Genomic DNA, 16,052 nt, shown 5'->3' with positions numbered 1-16,052 from the left:
TAACCAGGACTTTTAACAAGATTTGCTGTGAAGGCCCATCGGATCTTCCTCATTTCCCAGATGCTGAAGCGTTGCTCTCTTTTAGGTTCATTTCCCCCCTCGACCCCCTCAAACCGGAAAAAAAAAAAGCACCACCTTTTAAGGGGCCGCCCTGATGCAATCTGCACACGTCAAAAGCACCGGACGGATGATTCGCCTCCGGGCCCGGGCCTGACCCGTGCAAATACCCGGCATTTAAAACAAAACCTAAAGACAAAGCGACGGGGAGCAAAACCAGCAAAGGATGGGGAGGGGGTAACAGAACAGAAAAAGTCACAGGAATTCCTCCTCCTCCTTCCGGGCGCACAACCCAACCTCAAGCAAATGCCGAACTCGCCGAAGGCGGTCGGAGGCACGGGCCGGGACACATGCACAAACACCGAAGCGCCGCTCCGACCCGATTGCATGCAGCAGCGGGCGGCAACGCGGGCGTGTTTCTGCATTTTGCTGCTTCCCCCCCACCCGAACCCCTCCCTCTCCACCTTTTCCCGCGCGCCTCTTCTTCGGCGTTCACCTGGCCGACCGGAGCGGTGCGCCTGCGCCTGCGCGCGCGCGGGGCAGGCTGGGGGCCGGAGTCCGCAGGCCGCGGCGCCGAAGACTGAGCGCCGCCGCGGGGAACTGCAGCTCCCGGCGTGCTCCGCGCCCCCACCCACCCGTCAGAACTACAGCTCCCGGCCCGCCCCGGGCGCCGCGCAAGCGCGGGAGAGCCGAGGCAGGAGCCGAGAGGAGAGCGCGCGCGGAGCCCGAGCCGAGCCGAGCCGAGCGGCGGCCAAGTAGGGATTTTACCTGCTTCACCTTCGCGGCGCTGCCCGGGCCCGGGCCGAGGCCCAGCCCGAGGAGCGGCCGCCGCGCCAGGCCCGGGCCCTCGCGGTATCTTAAGCGCTGTTAACATAAGCGACCGCTGCATTGTGTCTGTCAGACTCGGCGCCAGGGCCCGAGCTCAGGCCGGGGCCTCCCCTCCCGCCTACCGACCCGCCCGCCCGCCCGCCCGCTGCCCCCGCGCTCCCAATGAATGAATGGAAAGAAAGGTCCGGGGCTCATTGGCGGGAATAGGTGGGAGTCTCTCCCATCGGGACCTCTCCCCCTCCAGCGGACCCCAGACTGGGGTACGCGAGCTGCAGTCTCCCCGCGCCCGTCCATAGCCGCCGATCTGCCCTCTCTCTCCCCTCCAGTCAGTCGTTATCACTCAATAATAAAAGTTTCTTCCGCGGGGCGCCCCGGAGTTTGACAGCGCGGATAGTGCGGGCGGGGTCTTTCCACCGATTCCCCCTCTGCTCTGAGAGCGCGGGCCGGGCCGGGCCGGGGGGGCCGGGCCGGGCGGGGGGGGGCGGGGGGCGCCGAGGGCTTGTTGTTGTTGTGGTGCTCACTGACCGGGGAGCCAGCGGTTTCCTGTCAGGAGGCAGAGAGCGGGCGAATCTACATTCCCCTCCACTCCCCGCCTCCGTGTTACCACTCGAGTAAACTGTACTTCCTGATGTTTGAGCTGGTCTCCCCCCCCCCCCCCCCCCCCACACACACACACACACAGACCCCCCACCCACACACACACACACAGACCCCACACACACCCACACACACACACACCCCCCCCACACACACACCCCACACACAGACCACCCCCCACACACACACACACCCCACACACACAGACCCCACACACAGACCCCACACACACACAGACCCCACACACACCACACACACACCCCCCCCACACACACACCCCACACACAGACCCCCCCCACACACACACACACCCCACACACACACACCCACCCACACACACACACAGACCCCCCCCCACACACACACCACACACACACAGACCCCCCCACACACACACAACCCCCCACACACACAGACCCCCCACACACCCCCCACACACACACACAGACCCCCCCACACCCCCCCCACACACAGACCCCCCCACACACAGACCCCCCCACACACATACCCCCCCACACACCCCCACACACACACACCCCACACACACCCCCACACACACAGACCCTCCCCACACACACCCCCCCACACACACACACCCACACACACATCTCTCACACACACACAGCCACCCCCACACCCCCACACACACACCCAGCCACACGCACACACACACACCCACACACACACCCAGCCACACACACACACACCCCCCCCCACACACACACCCCACACACCCACCAACAGACACACACACCCCACACACACACACCCCACCCCCCACACACACCCCCACACACCCCCCCACACACACACAACCCCCCACACACACCCCACACACCCACACCCACACACCCCCCCACACACACACACACACGCACAACCTCAGGCTTTGTTTTCCTAAGCGCTTCCTTCCCTACCCGAACCCTGAGTGTTTGCAAACGCACGAGACGCCGAGAGACCTGTCTGTGCTGAGAGTTGTGTTTTGTGTCATTTCTGTGACACCAAGTGATGTGATGTGTTTGTGCTGTCAAGCAATGCGATATTTCCCTTCAGAATTGCCACCCATCCCCGCTGAGCTGGTGGGGCAGATCAGAAAATCTCTGGCTGAGTTGCTGCCCTGAGTCAGGATATTTGTTGAGGTGTTAATTTGTGTCTGTACTCAGTTTCCTGATTTAATAATAATAATAATCCTTGCATTTTATGTATCGTGCTGTCAAATATTATATTGTTGAAACATCTCAAGGCACTTCACAGAATTTCTTGTAAAGTGCAGTAACTGAGTATTTGTAGGTGAGCGCAGCAGCCGATTTGTGCACAGCAATGTCTCACGTTCATTCATAAAGTGAATGAACAATTTTATCTGGTGGATTGTTGCCCAGGACACGAGGAGAAACTCCCATTTCTTTTTGTGTAGTGCCATGGGATCTCTAATGTCCGCCTGAATGCTTCGGTTTAAAGTTTCATCCGAATGAGTGACAATGCAGCACTCCCCCAACATTAATTATAATAATAATAATTCTTGCGTTTGATCTAGCGCTTTTCACGTCTTCTAGACATCTCAAAGCGCTTCACAGATTATGCTGCAAAGTGAATTGACCATATATTTGTGGGCGAAACGTGGCAGCCAATTGCGCACAGCAGTGTCCCACAAACAGTCGTGGATTGAAAATGACCAATTTATTAATGTTTTTGTTTTATTGGAGGGATTATTATTAGGCGTGTGGAGTGAGGAATCTTGCCTAACGTTTCCCCCTGCGTGGAATTGAACCCAGGTGTCTTGCTTGCAAGGCGAGTGCTCTTAACCACGGAGCTACAGGACTCCATATTGCACTGGAGGGTCAACTTAGACTATGAGCTCAAAGTCCCAACGTGGGTCTTGAATCTATCACTTTCTGATTCAGAGGCGAGAATCCTTCAACTCAGCCAGGCTGACAACTGCGTGCTGTTAGTATCCTAATTAGAATTTGCCTTATCTTCTCACACCTCCTCAATACACTCACAAACATAACCCTGTCCCATGCTTTTTGCACCCAGTGATTGATGTCAATTAATTGATGAAGGGTATGTTTTTTGGCTCGCAAAATTTTAAAGTGGTGCACAATTAACTGCTGAGTTTTGCCCACAAAATAAACAGTCAATCCAATCTCCATGAAATTCTGTGAAGCACTTTGGGACGTCTCAATGACGTGATAAGACGCTGTATTAAATGCAAGGGTTATTATTTCCCTCTTATGTTATGTTTTCTTGCACAGCGTCCGAGGCAGAGGTTGGAAATGGGATTGGTGTCAGATCTGAGGAGCTTGGAGCAAAGAGAGATGCCCGGACGTTACCGCTGATGTACCACGTGATTGAGTGTTCACCAATGTCATCTGTACAATCAGCAACTCCATCTCCCCAGCCTGCTGCTCCTGTCATTGCTGCGCCTTCATCCCCAGAGGTTATGAACCCCAGCAAGCCCGGCCGCATGACAAACCAGCTCCAATACATGCAGAAAGGGGTGGTGAAGACCCTGTGGAAACACCAGTTCGCCTGGCCCTTCCATCATCCCGTTGATGCTGTTAAGCTCAACTTGCCAGTAAGCCCTCATTTCTTACTACAGTACTGGTAACTTTGTACATCTGGGAATTGAATTCTTTGATTGAATGGTTTGGGACCTCTTGTTGCTGCAGTTATTTAAAAAAAAAATCTGGGTAATGATCAGGACACCGAGCTTAGTGCCCAGTCAGTCTTCACACCCTGTGTATGACAGGAAGCCCCATTACTCATCAACAGATCAATCCAAACCTGCTTCCACCTATACTTCCTATCCCATTCCCATTCCAAGCCAGCAACATGCTTGATCTGCTAAACACTGGATTTAGGGCAGCTGTTGTGGAGTTTTATTTACCTGGTGAGCAGATTAAACCTGACCCTGAATTTGATTTTGTTTTGAGAAACCGTGGTCGGACCCAGGAATGTATCAGAGATATCCCAAGTGTTGGAAAGAGCACAAGAGAAAACAACACAAGTCAAGAAAACGCACACTTCTGGAGCATTGCATAAACGGCAGCAGAGAATCCTGTTGTTTTGGCGTTGCAGTGTCAGCTTTAATCCTTGACCCATTGCTCTTAACCATGGGTATTGCACTCTGTCTTCCATTTCTGATCAATTGCTTGCTCTTCGCTCTACTACTGGTGGCCAAGCCTTCAGCCACTTGTCCCTGTCTTCTGGAACTCTCAGTCAAACTGTGTCGTCTCTTTGCTTTCAGAAGCCTGATTAAAAAAAACAATCTCTTTACCTTTGCGTTTGGTCAATATCTTCAATTCTATCAATTCATCGCTTGGTGTCCACCACTAGATCTCGACAAGCATTTTTTAGACACGTTCTGTTATGTGAAAGGCACATACTGTACAACTAGTTGCTGGATCTTGTATCTCCCGGAGCCTCTTTCCTAAAGGAGTGCAGTTTTCTGAATCTTTTTGTGTTTGCAGGACTACCATAAAATCATCAAGCAGCCGATGGACATGGGAACCATCAGGAAAAGACTGAAGAACCACTATTACTGGAGTGCAAACGAATGCATGCAGGACTTCAACACCATGTTCACCAACTGCTACATCTACAACAAGGTACTGCCTCTGCATCTACAGAGTCCCTGAGCATAGTGGTTAACACGCTTGCCTCACAAGCTAGAGGACCCAGGTTTCCGGGCAGGGCGAAACCATAGGCAGGTTTCCTTGCCCCACACGCCTCTGTTTACCTAGCAGTAGCAGTAAGTAGGAACTCGGTTGTTAATCGATTGGCGGATTGCTTTCCGGGGTTAATAATCCCTCAAAAAAGTTTTTTTTTTAAAAACTTGATCACTCAATCCACTACAATTATAGAGTTGAACAAGATGTAGGCAGAGTTGTGTCTCATTCTACTGATCTCTCCTCTCCTGCAGCCCGGTGATGACATTGTGTTGATGGCCCAGGCACTGGAGAAGATTTTCCTGCAGAAAGTGGCTCAGATGCCTCAGGATGAAGTGGAACTGGTGCCGTCAGCGCCCAAGGGCAAAGGGCGAAAGCCTGCAGGTGTGTACACCAAATGTCTTGCACGTGGTAAACTTCAGAGAACCTGCAACAGATTTTTGGATGCAATGGATATTTGTTTGTTCTCGTCTTTACTACTGCACCTTCCCTTTATGACCCTATATATGAGTATGCAGCGCAGCAAAATGCTTTGTTTTTCAGATGATAGGTCAAGATCTACCTCTAGATTTTCAAATCTTAGTGAGAGCATCATGGTGGAGGAGGGAGGGTGTCACTAGGGAGGGAATTCCTCTTCACACCTTCCAATGGCACTTGGTAGATATCCCTGTGCAGGTAACTTCCACCCCTCACATAAAGAGAGGCAAGGGCATACAGAAGAAATACTCTTGGTGCCTGGCATGTGACAGTTAACTTTTCTTTGCAGGAATGCAGCAAGTTGCAGCCATATCTTCAGCGACGCAGCCTGTCACGTTCCGGAGCTCTGTGCCCGATGCACCACAGCCGACCATCATCACTTCTACACCTGCGCCGACCATCACTCCTACCCATATCGCCTCGCTCCCTCCCAAGGCATCAAATCTGTTGATGCCAGTCATCCCATCTCCGGCACAGCGCATCACCAAGGTAACTGTGGTGTTCTGAGGCCGGTGTTTGCTGTACTAGGTAGGTTAGCAACTGCATCGAGGATGTAGAGAGTTCAAAAACTAAGTGCACGATCTTATGTCTGTTGTTTTTGTGCTGTTGATGCCATGGAAGTATTCGGTCCTACACTAGAGACCAAGAAGTACCCAAGAACTGGTCTGTATGAGACAGTAGATGTTAATGGGCCTACAATGTGGGTGTGTTTGTGTGGCGCAGGATATTTAGCATGAATTATTTTTGCAGGGTGTTTTGTGTTACAGGGTGTGTGTGTGTGCGTGTGTAACGGTGCAAAAAAGAATTAGATAAATATGTGAATGGAACAATATACAGGTGGGAAGAGTAGGGAAGTGGGACTAAATGGATAGCGTTTTCAGAGCTGACAGAGACATGCCGGACCAAATGCCCTGCTCCTGTGCTGTAAATTCTATGGTTCTGGAGCTTAGCCACTGGAACCATGGCAAGCAGGGTGAGTGTCCTGACCCATTTCTCTCTGCTTTAGAAAAAAGGCGTGAAACGGAAAGCTGACACGACGACACCGAGCACCTCGGCAATCACGGCTGCGGGCAGTGACGAGTCCCCCCCACCGTCCGAGTGCAGGTCAGCCAAGATCCTCTCGCGACGAGAGAGTGGACGGCCAATAAAAGCGCCCAGGAAGGACCTGGAGGATGTGGAGCCTCAGCACCTCTCGGGGAAGAAGAGCAAACTGAGCGAGCACCTGAGGCACTGTGATGTCATCCTGAAGGAAATGCTCAGCAAGAAGCATGCAGCCTACGCCTGGCCCTTTTACAAGCCCGTGGACGCAGATGCCCTGGAACTGCATGACTATCATGAAATCATCAAACATCCGATGGACCTCAGCACCGTGAAAGTAAGTCTCTCTCTCTCCTCTGAGACACCTTTCTCCCCGCATTGGTCTCTGTTTACCTAGCAGTAAGTAGGAACCTGGTTGTTAGTCGATTGGCACATCACTTTCCAGGAGTAATAAACCCTTCAAAAAAAAAAAAATACTTTGGACACTCAATCCACGACTGTTTGTGGGATACTGCTGTACGCAATTGGCTGCCGTGTTTGGGAGCTATTTAGGAGGATTCCAACAGTGCTCCAGATAAATTATTGTGGGATTTTGCTGTGTGGAAATTAGCTGCTGTGTTTCCCTATAAAATACGCAGTCAGTACACTGAACAGTAATTACTTTGAAGAGTTATGAGATGTTTCAATGTGTTCATATCTCTGGAGTTTCCATGTGCAGGTGGGATGCACGGAACTCTCAGTTCGTGTTAAGGTAATATCAAATACAAGATTTATTATTTTGCGTGGTGCGAATTGCTCACTTAGCATTTGGAAACAAGGTGGGGAGAAGATGAAGAATCAATCAGTAGTGGAGACTGGGTGGAGGAGGCAAACAACCATTTGTCCCCCTGTGTTGAAGGTAAACACAGTGGAAGAAAAGATTAAAATGTTGAATTGTTCGGAAACTGCATTTTCTTAAAACTTACTGTGGGTCTGATCTGTGACCTTCGACCCTGGGTGGTAATTTGGGTCCTGCTTTGAACGTGCCTACAGACCCCAGTTCGCATCTTGCTCAACCACTGTCAAGTTGTTGTTGTGCTCATGTGATTCCTCTCTGGGCTTTGCCGGGTCTTTATCTTGCCTTGTGTGTCTGTTGCAGAAGAAGATGGATGTCCGGGAGTACCCGGACGCACAGGGCTTTGCTGCCGATATCCGTTTAATGTTTTCCAACTGCTACAAATACAACCCTCCTGATCACGAGGTGGTGGCCATGGCCAGGAAGCTGCAGGTACTTGCTGCTCATTACCAGACTCCTGCTCCAGAGTAGCCCCGTGCCAATTCACTGCCGCGTTTGCCTACAAAATACAGTCTCGACACTTTACACTATTAAAAAATTATTTGGTCATTCAATTCAGGACTGTTTGTGTGACGCTGATGTGCGCAATTGGCTGCCGCGTTTTGCCCCGAAAATACGCAGTCAATCCACTTACAGTATATTCTGTGAAGCGCTTTGAGGCGTCTGAACAACGTGATAAAGCGCTACATCAAATGCAAGGATTATTATTATTCCCGTGAAGCATCTTGAGATGTCCTCCTGACGTGAAAGGTGCGATATGAAATGTAAGGATTATTATTACGATTATTATGATTATTATTTACTGCTCAAATCAGCCAAACCACCTGGGACTTCAATTGGCGTTTGTATCTCTGAGATACCGAGGTGAAAACCAGCAACATTTTTGCTCCTGATCACTGTCCAGTGTCGGGATGTGGGGTGAGGACAGGATTGAACTGTGATGTCCTGGATGTCGAATAGCCAGTCATTACTCAGCGTCTGAATTTACACATGAAGAATGGCCTGTGGAACCGTCCCTGCTGTTAAACTGGGTTCAACACTTCACACAGAACTACTCAGAATTCAGCCCAAAATTGATGACTGAGGCTAGGAAATCTAAAAGGAGCTTTACTCTGTATCTAATTCATATGAATCCCTTCATGCCCTGGCACCTCCCTACCTCTCTGACCTGCTTACTCCCCACCTCTGCACGGCTAGCTCCGGCCTCCTGCTTGTCTCTTGTCCCCTCCGCTCCACTACACTTCGAAACCTTGGAACATTCTCCCTCAATCCCTCCGCCTTCCCCCTCCTTCCCATGTTCAGATTACGTCTGAAGACCTTCCTCTTCGACCATGCTTACGGTCACCTCCTCCCTTCCTCCCCTTGGTGTCAGGCTCTGCCATTGTTAAGCACTCCAAGATGCTACACTGCATGAAGGACGCTATATAAATGCATGTTGTTATTGTGCTGTGGCTGACTGGTTCATTTTGACTCAGTAAACGCAGCTAAACACAGCCTTATCCAAGCCAAGAATTCCCATGGTGCAAACCATTTCCAATTTACTCCCATTAGGTAGCTGTACAATGGATTGGATCTCATACTATTGCTTGGAATTGAATAGAGTTGTAACAGATGGCGAGTGTTGTGTCTGCTCACGATGCTGCGAGGGGTAGGATGCAGCTTAGCACTGAGACCTCCTGCACAGTCACCTGCCGACGCAAGGTGCGGGAGGCACAGAGTGCAGGTGCGTGCTTATTTTGACCCCCTCCACCTCAACCCCAACCCCTATACCCACAGATGCACTCTGAACGTGTATTGGTTACATCCCTGTGCCTGTGGCAGTTTGCAATGTATAAAATTTCCCCTAATGCTGTTGCAATGTTAATGGCTTCAGATTTGGAGAGGTTTCAGTATGTTCAGAAGCTGCAGTGATCCAGGGCCTCGATGTTGATGAGACAGAATTGGGTGCAATACCAGAGGGGTATGTGCAAGTACAGCCACCATTGAAGTTGGTAGGCAATTTAAGGCACAATTGGCAATGGTTTCAATGGGATTTTGAAATCTTTCCGATTGCTTCAAATGTACGGCAATGGCAGCAGTCTGTTATTGTCCAGAGTGTGGCGGGGGAAGATGCAAGAGAATATTTTGCAACTCTGGAGAGAGATGTGAACATGCCATGTGGATGATATGACTATTATATATATGTGAGTGATGTTATGGACAAAACAATGTTACAATAGAAAGGTATAAGTTTGGAACAAGGAAGCAAAGGGCCTATGGAATAATTTCACCAGTACTGTGCAGTATTACGATCTTTAAGTAAAACATGCAAATATGGAGAAGGAATGATTAAGGATCAGGTTATAATCAATAAAAAATAATAAAATGTGCAGCAAGTTCCTGAAATATGAGACTGTAACACTACAAACAGAGCTACAGATAATAAGTGTGTGTAAGAAATGTCCAGAACACACAAGAGACATTTAGAAAGAAGTAAAAATAGACACAGAAACTGATGAACTAGATCGAAAAAGAAGCTGTAAGGACATAGACGGGGAATATAGAATACAGAAGACATACAGGTTTAGAGGGCAACCAAATGTAAAGGATACCTGTGAGAAATGTGGGTTACCGCATCCTTTATGGAGATGTCCAGCAGAGGAAAGGAGTGGTGTGTGTGTGTATGCAAGACGATGCAGCAGTAGACAATACGAACCTTTAAGGAGCAATGCAAGAGGAACACAAGACAAAAGGCTGCCAGGATGGAAAGATTACAAAAGGACAAGCAAGCAGCAAAGAACAAGATAGATTAAGTACGATCAAGGCAACATGGAATACTGGAACATCTCTGAGCAGGAATCCTCTATTAGTGATGAGGAAGACGAGCATTTGATTGAAGCGATGATCCTCAGACAGAGGGAGGAGAGAAGAGGAAGAAGTCCTGGAGTTTTGAGGTCAGAGTGTGAAGAGTTCATGAAGCTGAAAAGAACTGGGTCTATTCAAGTAAAGGATCAAACGATCAAAGTTTGAAAAATGGGGGGAAAAGATCAAAGAAAGAAGCAGAAAAAGAGCAATGGATCTTGAAATAAAAAGAGAAACGAAATGAGTTTAATGAAGAAGAAATGAATATAAAAGAACGTCATTGAAAATCCATCAATGAACAGCGGAGGAAGAAAAAGAGCAGATTGGGGGGTGGCAGAAACATCAGGAATTACCAGGTCAGGAAGAGCAGTAAAAAGATTCTTAAAAAATTGATCGAACTGGACTGAGGCACCGAAGAAAGAGGAAACGAAAAGAAAAATTACTTATGAAGATGTTCGATAACTCTTTCAGAGTAAATAGACAATTAAGTGGAAAACAATGAAAGAAGAGCAGGAAGTATGAAAAGGAATTCTGGGAGAACAATCGGTGTGGGTTGATGGTTGAAGTATTGGATTGTTGGGAGTAGGAAATAAAGGTATTATTTAATACACCTGTGTTGTGCATTGAAAATCATTACACAGCCCAGTGACACTGGCATTGCAAGAATTGTGTTGTAATCTGAATGTAGTGCAGTTGCAAAGCTGCATTCTCTGGTTTGGTAACTGACCTTCGTTGTGTTCTGTTTCACACGTAGGATGTCTTTGAGATGAAGTTTGCTAAGATACCTGACGATCTGGTGGAGGTGCCTGCTCCTCTTCCACCACCATCTCCCGCCATCCCCAAAAAACCCTCCTCCTCGAGCAACACCAGTCGGGAAAGTTCGTCCAATTCCAACAGCTCTGACTCGGAAGAAGAGCGAGCGAATAGGCTGGCGGAATTGCAGGAGCAGGTGGGTCGCGGAAACCCCTCGATTCCAAGGAGAATGGTAGATATCATCAAACTCTCTTATTTAAAATGTGTATTGTTTGTACCTGTTTTGTCCGTATGTAACAGCAGCGCCTCCCCCTAGTCCCAGCCTGTGGTCATTGCGCCCTGTCCCATACTGCCAGAGGCAGAAGTGCACATCCAAGATCATAAACATCTCCTGGTCTCAACCTCAGGACAATTGTGTTAAAATTTAAGATTGCGCAGAAGTTTGGAAAATTCTTAAATTAAGTCTTAATTTTGTAGCCTGCTTCCACAATCTGTTCTCCTTTGTCTGAGAGGTCTGTTTGAAAAGCGGAGTGTTGAGGGACTGTGCGCAGAAAGAAACGCTGCAGTTATTTGGGTTCCAGCATCTCTACAGAGAGGGGCCCAAACAGCAGCATTTGCTGTATGGTGTGAGTCCTGGTCACTCCATGCGAATCACAGATAGAGCCAGTTAACAGACAGTGCTGGTCAGGACACATCCTGTTGCTTAACTAATGCTTTTGCAATATCTCTATCTGTAACTACTGTCCACACAACAGGAAAACGATGTGGCAGATGTCCAATCCAATACATTATCAGTATAGAGACTACTAGTGTGTAATCGTGTCCAGCTCATAGTTGGAGAATGTTAGTAAATTAGGGATGAAAGTTCCCACCCTCTGTCTCAACTGTTAGATTTTCTCTTTTCAAAATTTTGAGACAAACACCTTTTTTTAAAATGGTGTCAGATTTGGGCTGAGGGGTTCATGGGCCCAATGGAGGAGTTCGCGGGACAGTGGGTGACAATTAGGGGTGAGGGGTTCGAACAGTGATGGGGCGAGGGCTCCTCCAGGGAGATTGTATGGATTGGGGTGAAGAGTCCACGGGACAGTGATTGGAACAATATCTCTGGGGATAGTGTGCGGGCTGGGCGACGGACAGCATCTGAATTTGAGCCAAGGGTCCAGGGATTGAAGGGTCTGGGGGCACTCGTGGAGTCATACCCAATGTGGCTGAGGGGAGCGGGCGAGCTGGATGAGAAGGGGAGGAGAGGTGAAATCCAACCAAAAGAATGTTGAAGTTGATGTGTCTGTCGTCAGCTAAAGGCCGTCCACGAACAGTTGGCGGCCCTGTCGCAGGCGCCCGTCAGCAAACCCAAGAGGAAGAAGGAGAAAGAGAAGAAGGAGAAGAAAAAGAAGGAGAAAGAGAAACAAAAGGTCAAAGGGGAGGAGGAGAAGGTCAAGCCTTCCTCGGCCGGGCTCAAATCTCCCCAATTAAAGCGGCAAAATAGCAAGAAATCCAACAGCAGCAGCGGGTCCAGGTACGTACAGCCTACACAGCACTGAGCACAGCCTGGCCAGATACATTTATTAATAATAATAATAATAATCCTTGCATTTGATATACCACCTTTCACGTCTGGAGAACGCCTCAAAGCGTTTCACAGGAATTACTGTAAAATCTGTTGACTGTATTTTGTAGGCAAACGTGGCAGCTAAATGCCCTCGCAACAACCACTTGCATTTATATCGTAGCCCTCACGCAGAGTAGTGTCCCACAGCGCTTACAGCAATGTGAAAAAAAAAGCTATGAAGTGAATGACCAATTTTATCTGGGGGATTGTTGGCCAGGATTCCCGAAGAGAAATTCTCTTCTCTTTTTGAGTAGTCGCCATTAACCTGAACAGGCAGACAGGAGCTGGGTTTATTGCAGCAGATACCCACCAGCAATGCTCTGGACTTTCAGGCTAGACTGTGCAACTTCCTTGTGGTACTGAGGTAGTGAAGAGCTCAGTGATGCCAGGCGGGTGGTGAGATAAGGTGAACCTAGCTGTTTCTCTTTGTGTTTAGACCGCTGAAGAAAGGCAAGGCTCCTGCGGCAGTGGCAGTCTATGAGTCGGGGGAGGAGGAAGAGGAGGAGGAGGAAGAGGAGGATGCTCTGCCGATGTCCTACGACGAGAAGCGGCAGCTGAGCCTGGACATAAACAAGCTGCCGGGTGAGAAGCTGGGCCGCGTGGTGCACATCATTCAGTCCCGTGAACCCTCGCTCCGAGACTCCAACCCCGACGAGATTGAGATAGACTTTGAGACCCTGAAGCCGAGCACCCTGAGAGAGCTTGAGCGATATGTCAAGTCCTGCCTGCAGAAGAAGCAGCGCAAGCCGTACTGTGAGTCTCTGCTCCTGACGTATCTTTCCCCCCTCTTTCTCTCTCTGTCTCTCTCACTCTTTCTCTGTGTTTAAATACAAAACCGGTTTGGGATGTGCCAAGCTGACCCCAGTGAATTAATGCTCCTCTTTCTGATTCAGCTGCACCATCAAAGAAAAGTGTCGGAAAAACGAAGGAGGAGATGGCGCTGGAAAAGAAGAAGGAACTGGAGAAGAGACTGCAGGATATGAGTGGGCAACTCAACCACAGCAAGAAACCCAGCAAGAAAGGTACTAACTGGAGGCCAGGGTGACGTTTCGGCAGATTTACAAGGGTGTACAGCAGGCTGGCTGGACCAGGGAGGTCCCAGGCTCTGTTACAGCTCTGCCTTGAGATGTTAATAGCGTGTACGTGTATTCTGTAGTGTCTTTCACTTTCAATGGATATCTTGATGTCCTTCGCAAAGACAATGCATCACCAAGCAGGGTAGAAAAGAGGGAGACATTTGAGGGTGTTGCCAAAGGCATAGATAGAAAGGGCTTTAAGAGGGATTTGAAGATAGCTGGAGAAAGCTTAACGTAAAGCGAACTTTCAAGGGAGAGCGCGAGGACAGGATTGAGCTTGGGTAAAATGATCATTGTCTCAGCTCTTTCCTCCTCCCCATCCAAAACGCTCCACAAATACTTGGGTGTAAAATGACCACTTGCGTGAGGTCCTGGCGGTGTCTCCTAGCACTGGCCAGCTCCATCAGGGGAGAATTGCATAATGAGTTATTATCGGAGGTCACTGATGTCTGTCTGGACCTTATTCATTGTCTGATCTTCCCTCTTTTTCTCCCTCCCCGTCTCCCAGCGGAAAAGACAGATGCAGGCCCATCACGACTGAGTGCTTCCAGCAGCTCCTCCTCGGACTCAGGAAGCAGCACTTCCAGCGAGTCCAGCACGTCCGACACCAGCGACTCCGAATAGGTGCAGAGCAGCCCTGTACACATGTACTGCGAGGTGATGAGCTCAGGTCTGCGTGGCCTATAGCTTGCTCCCAGGATCTTACAGCCTAACCACGGACCAAACCGGAGACCCAGGCCGGCTGCACGTTCCATATTGATCACCTGTCACACGACCCACGTGTTTGTGTGTAAATACCTAATTTATTGACATCCCGGGTAATGAGGAGCACGGGGCGTTCTGACGTGGGCGGCAGCGATCAGAGCAGTCAACTCCTGCACAGTGCGTAGTGGCACTCATGGGACCACGCCGGTCTCTGTGGCTCCCTATTTATTACTTAGGAACATTGTACTTTACGATGGGTCATGGGGAGGGAGGGATGGAGGGTGGCAAATGGGGGGAGGGGCAAAGGATTTAGGGGGAAAGGGGGGTAATGGGAGGGGGGGGGGGGGCGCAAAATAAAGCAAGGGCGGAGCTGAGGGCAATTGGGAACAATGCCGGATGGGGTTAGGAATGACTGGGGTATGGGATGAGGCAGGCGAAGGTTTGATGTGATGGGGAGAAAAAAAAATGAGGAAATGGGTTTGGGCTTTTAGGGTGGGGGGTGGGGGGGGGTAGGGGTGGAAAATGCAGAGAAAGTGGAGGTAAGAAATTAAAAGCAGTGAGGATAGTGAATAGTTTCCTCACTACCTCCACTGGGTCCCGAAGTGAAATCAGAGGCACAGAACAACAGATATTTTTTACACCGACACTGGCTAAAGAAGGTGCCAATTTTGTCTGGTCCAAGGTATTCCCTTCCTGATCGATTTCTTAGTTGCTTTTAGCTATAAGAAAGTAATTTTTTTATATTTTAATTTTTTTTAAAAAGAAAAAGCAGTCAGTTTGTCACCGCATTCGCTGTACTGTTCAGGCTCTGCGGCAGCTGAGGGTTAAAGGCCAGTCACTGACCCAGTGTTGGACACGGCACTGACTGACGGTGCTGTCTGCCGGAGTGCTCCAGCTTTCTTTTATGCATGCAGGTTTACAGTAAATCTGAATATTTTTAATGCTGTTTACAATTATCTTAATTTTTAACTGTTAATAGAAATTTTAGCCATGAGTGGAAGTAGTGATTGCTTATTATACGGAGCAGTGCACCAGTTGGACTGGCAGCCCTGGAACTTCTCATGAGTATCTTGATCTTTTCCTGTTCTTTTTGGTGTAGACATTCTGACGAGAGAATGATGTGCCGGCATTTGTGCGGCCTGCCTTGTGGGGCGCACAGGTTTTCATAATAAACTTCAAGCGTACGCTTTACATACACACGCCTCTGACATGCAGTATTTCCCGCGAGTGTTTGCGCTATAGAGGTCAGGCATCTCCTGTATCTCTATTTTCAGGAAGCTGAAAGGTGCAGCACCGAAAGTTACATGATTCACCCACAAAATATAGTCAATTAATTCACTTTGCGGTATATTCTGTGAAGCTCTTTGAGATGTCTCAATGACATGATCAAGTGCTATATCAAATGCAACGATGATTATTATGTTAAAGGTTCGAGTCCACCGATCAGAAGCCTTCAGGGGACACATGGCACCCAGAGTGGTTTCCACATGGGCTGAGATCAAAGAGAAAAGACATCTGGAGTGCACTTATTAGATTACCTCACCACCACTCTCTAAAGCCTTGCTCCT

General features: G+C 49.0%; 1 protein-coding gene across 2 annotated transcripts; it reads left to right on the top strand.

The window, feature by feature from the left end:
• Positions 1–770: 770 nt before the first annotated feature.
• Positions 771–14,777, top strand: LOC103182967 (bromodomain-containing protein 3). Of its 2 annotated transcripts, none has more exons than XM_042337437.1 (12): positions 771–812; positions 3,735–4,057; positions 4,953–5,090; positions 5,405–5,534; positions 5,917–6,116; positions 6,634–7,002; positions 7,804–7,932; positions 11,096–11,326; positions 12,390–12,610; positions 13,140–13,285; positions 13,597–13,725; positions 14,288–14,777. In XM_042337437.1, exons 2-12 carry the CDS (start codon positions 3,818–3,820, stop codon positions 14,401–14,403), a joined length of 2,049 nt encoding a protein of 682 aa, XP_042193371.1. In that variant the 5' UTR covers positions 771–812; positions 3,735–3,817; the 3' UTR covers positions 14,404–14,777. The 2 variants fall into 2 exon arrangements, with proteins under 2 accessions (XP_042193371.1, XP_042193370.1); XM_042337436.1 differs by having other exon boundaries at positions 13,140–13,456.
• The last annotated feature ends 1,275 nt before the right edge of the window (positions 14,778–16,052 follow it).

The sequence above is a fragment of the Callorhinchus milii genome, unplaced genomic scaffold (genome assembly GCF_018977255.1).
Source record: "Callorhinchus milii isolate IMCB2004 unplaced genomic scaffold, IMCB_Cmil_1.0 Scaffold8, whole genome shotgun sequence".
NCBI lineage: Eukaryota > Metazoa > Chordata > Chondrichthyes > Chimaeriformes > Callorhinchidae > Callorhinchus > Callorhinchus milii.
Note: the sequence above shows the minus strand (reverse complement) of the source record. Positions and strands in the feature narration are given on the sequence as shown.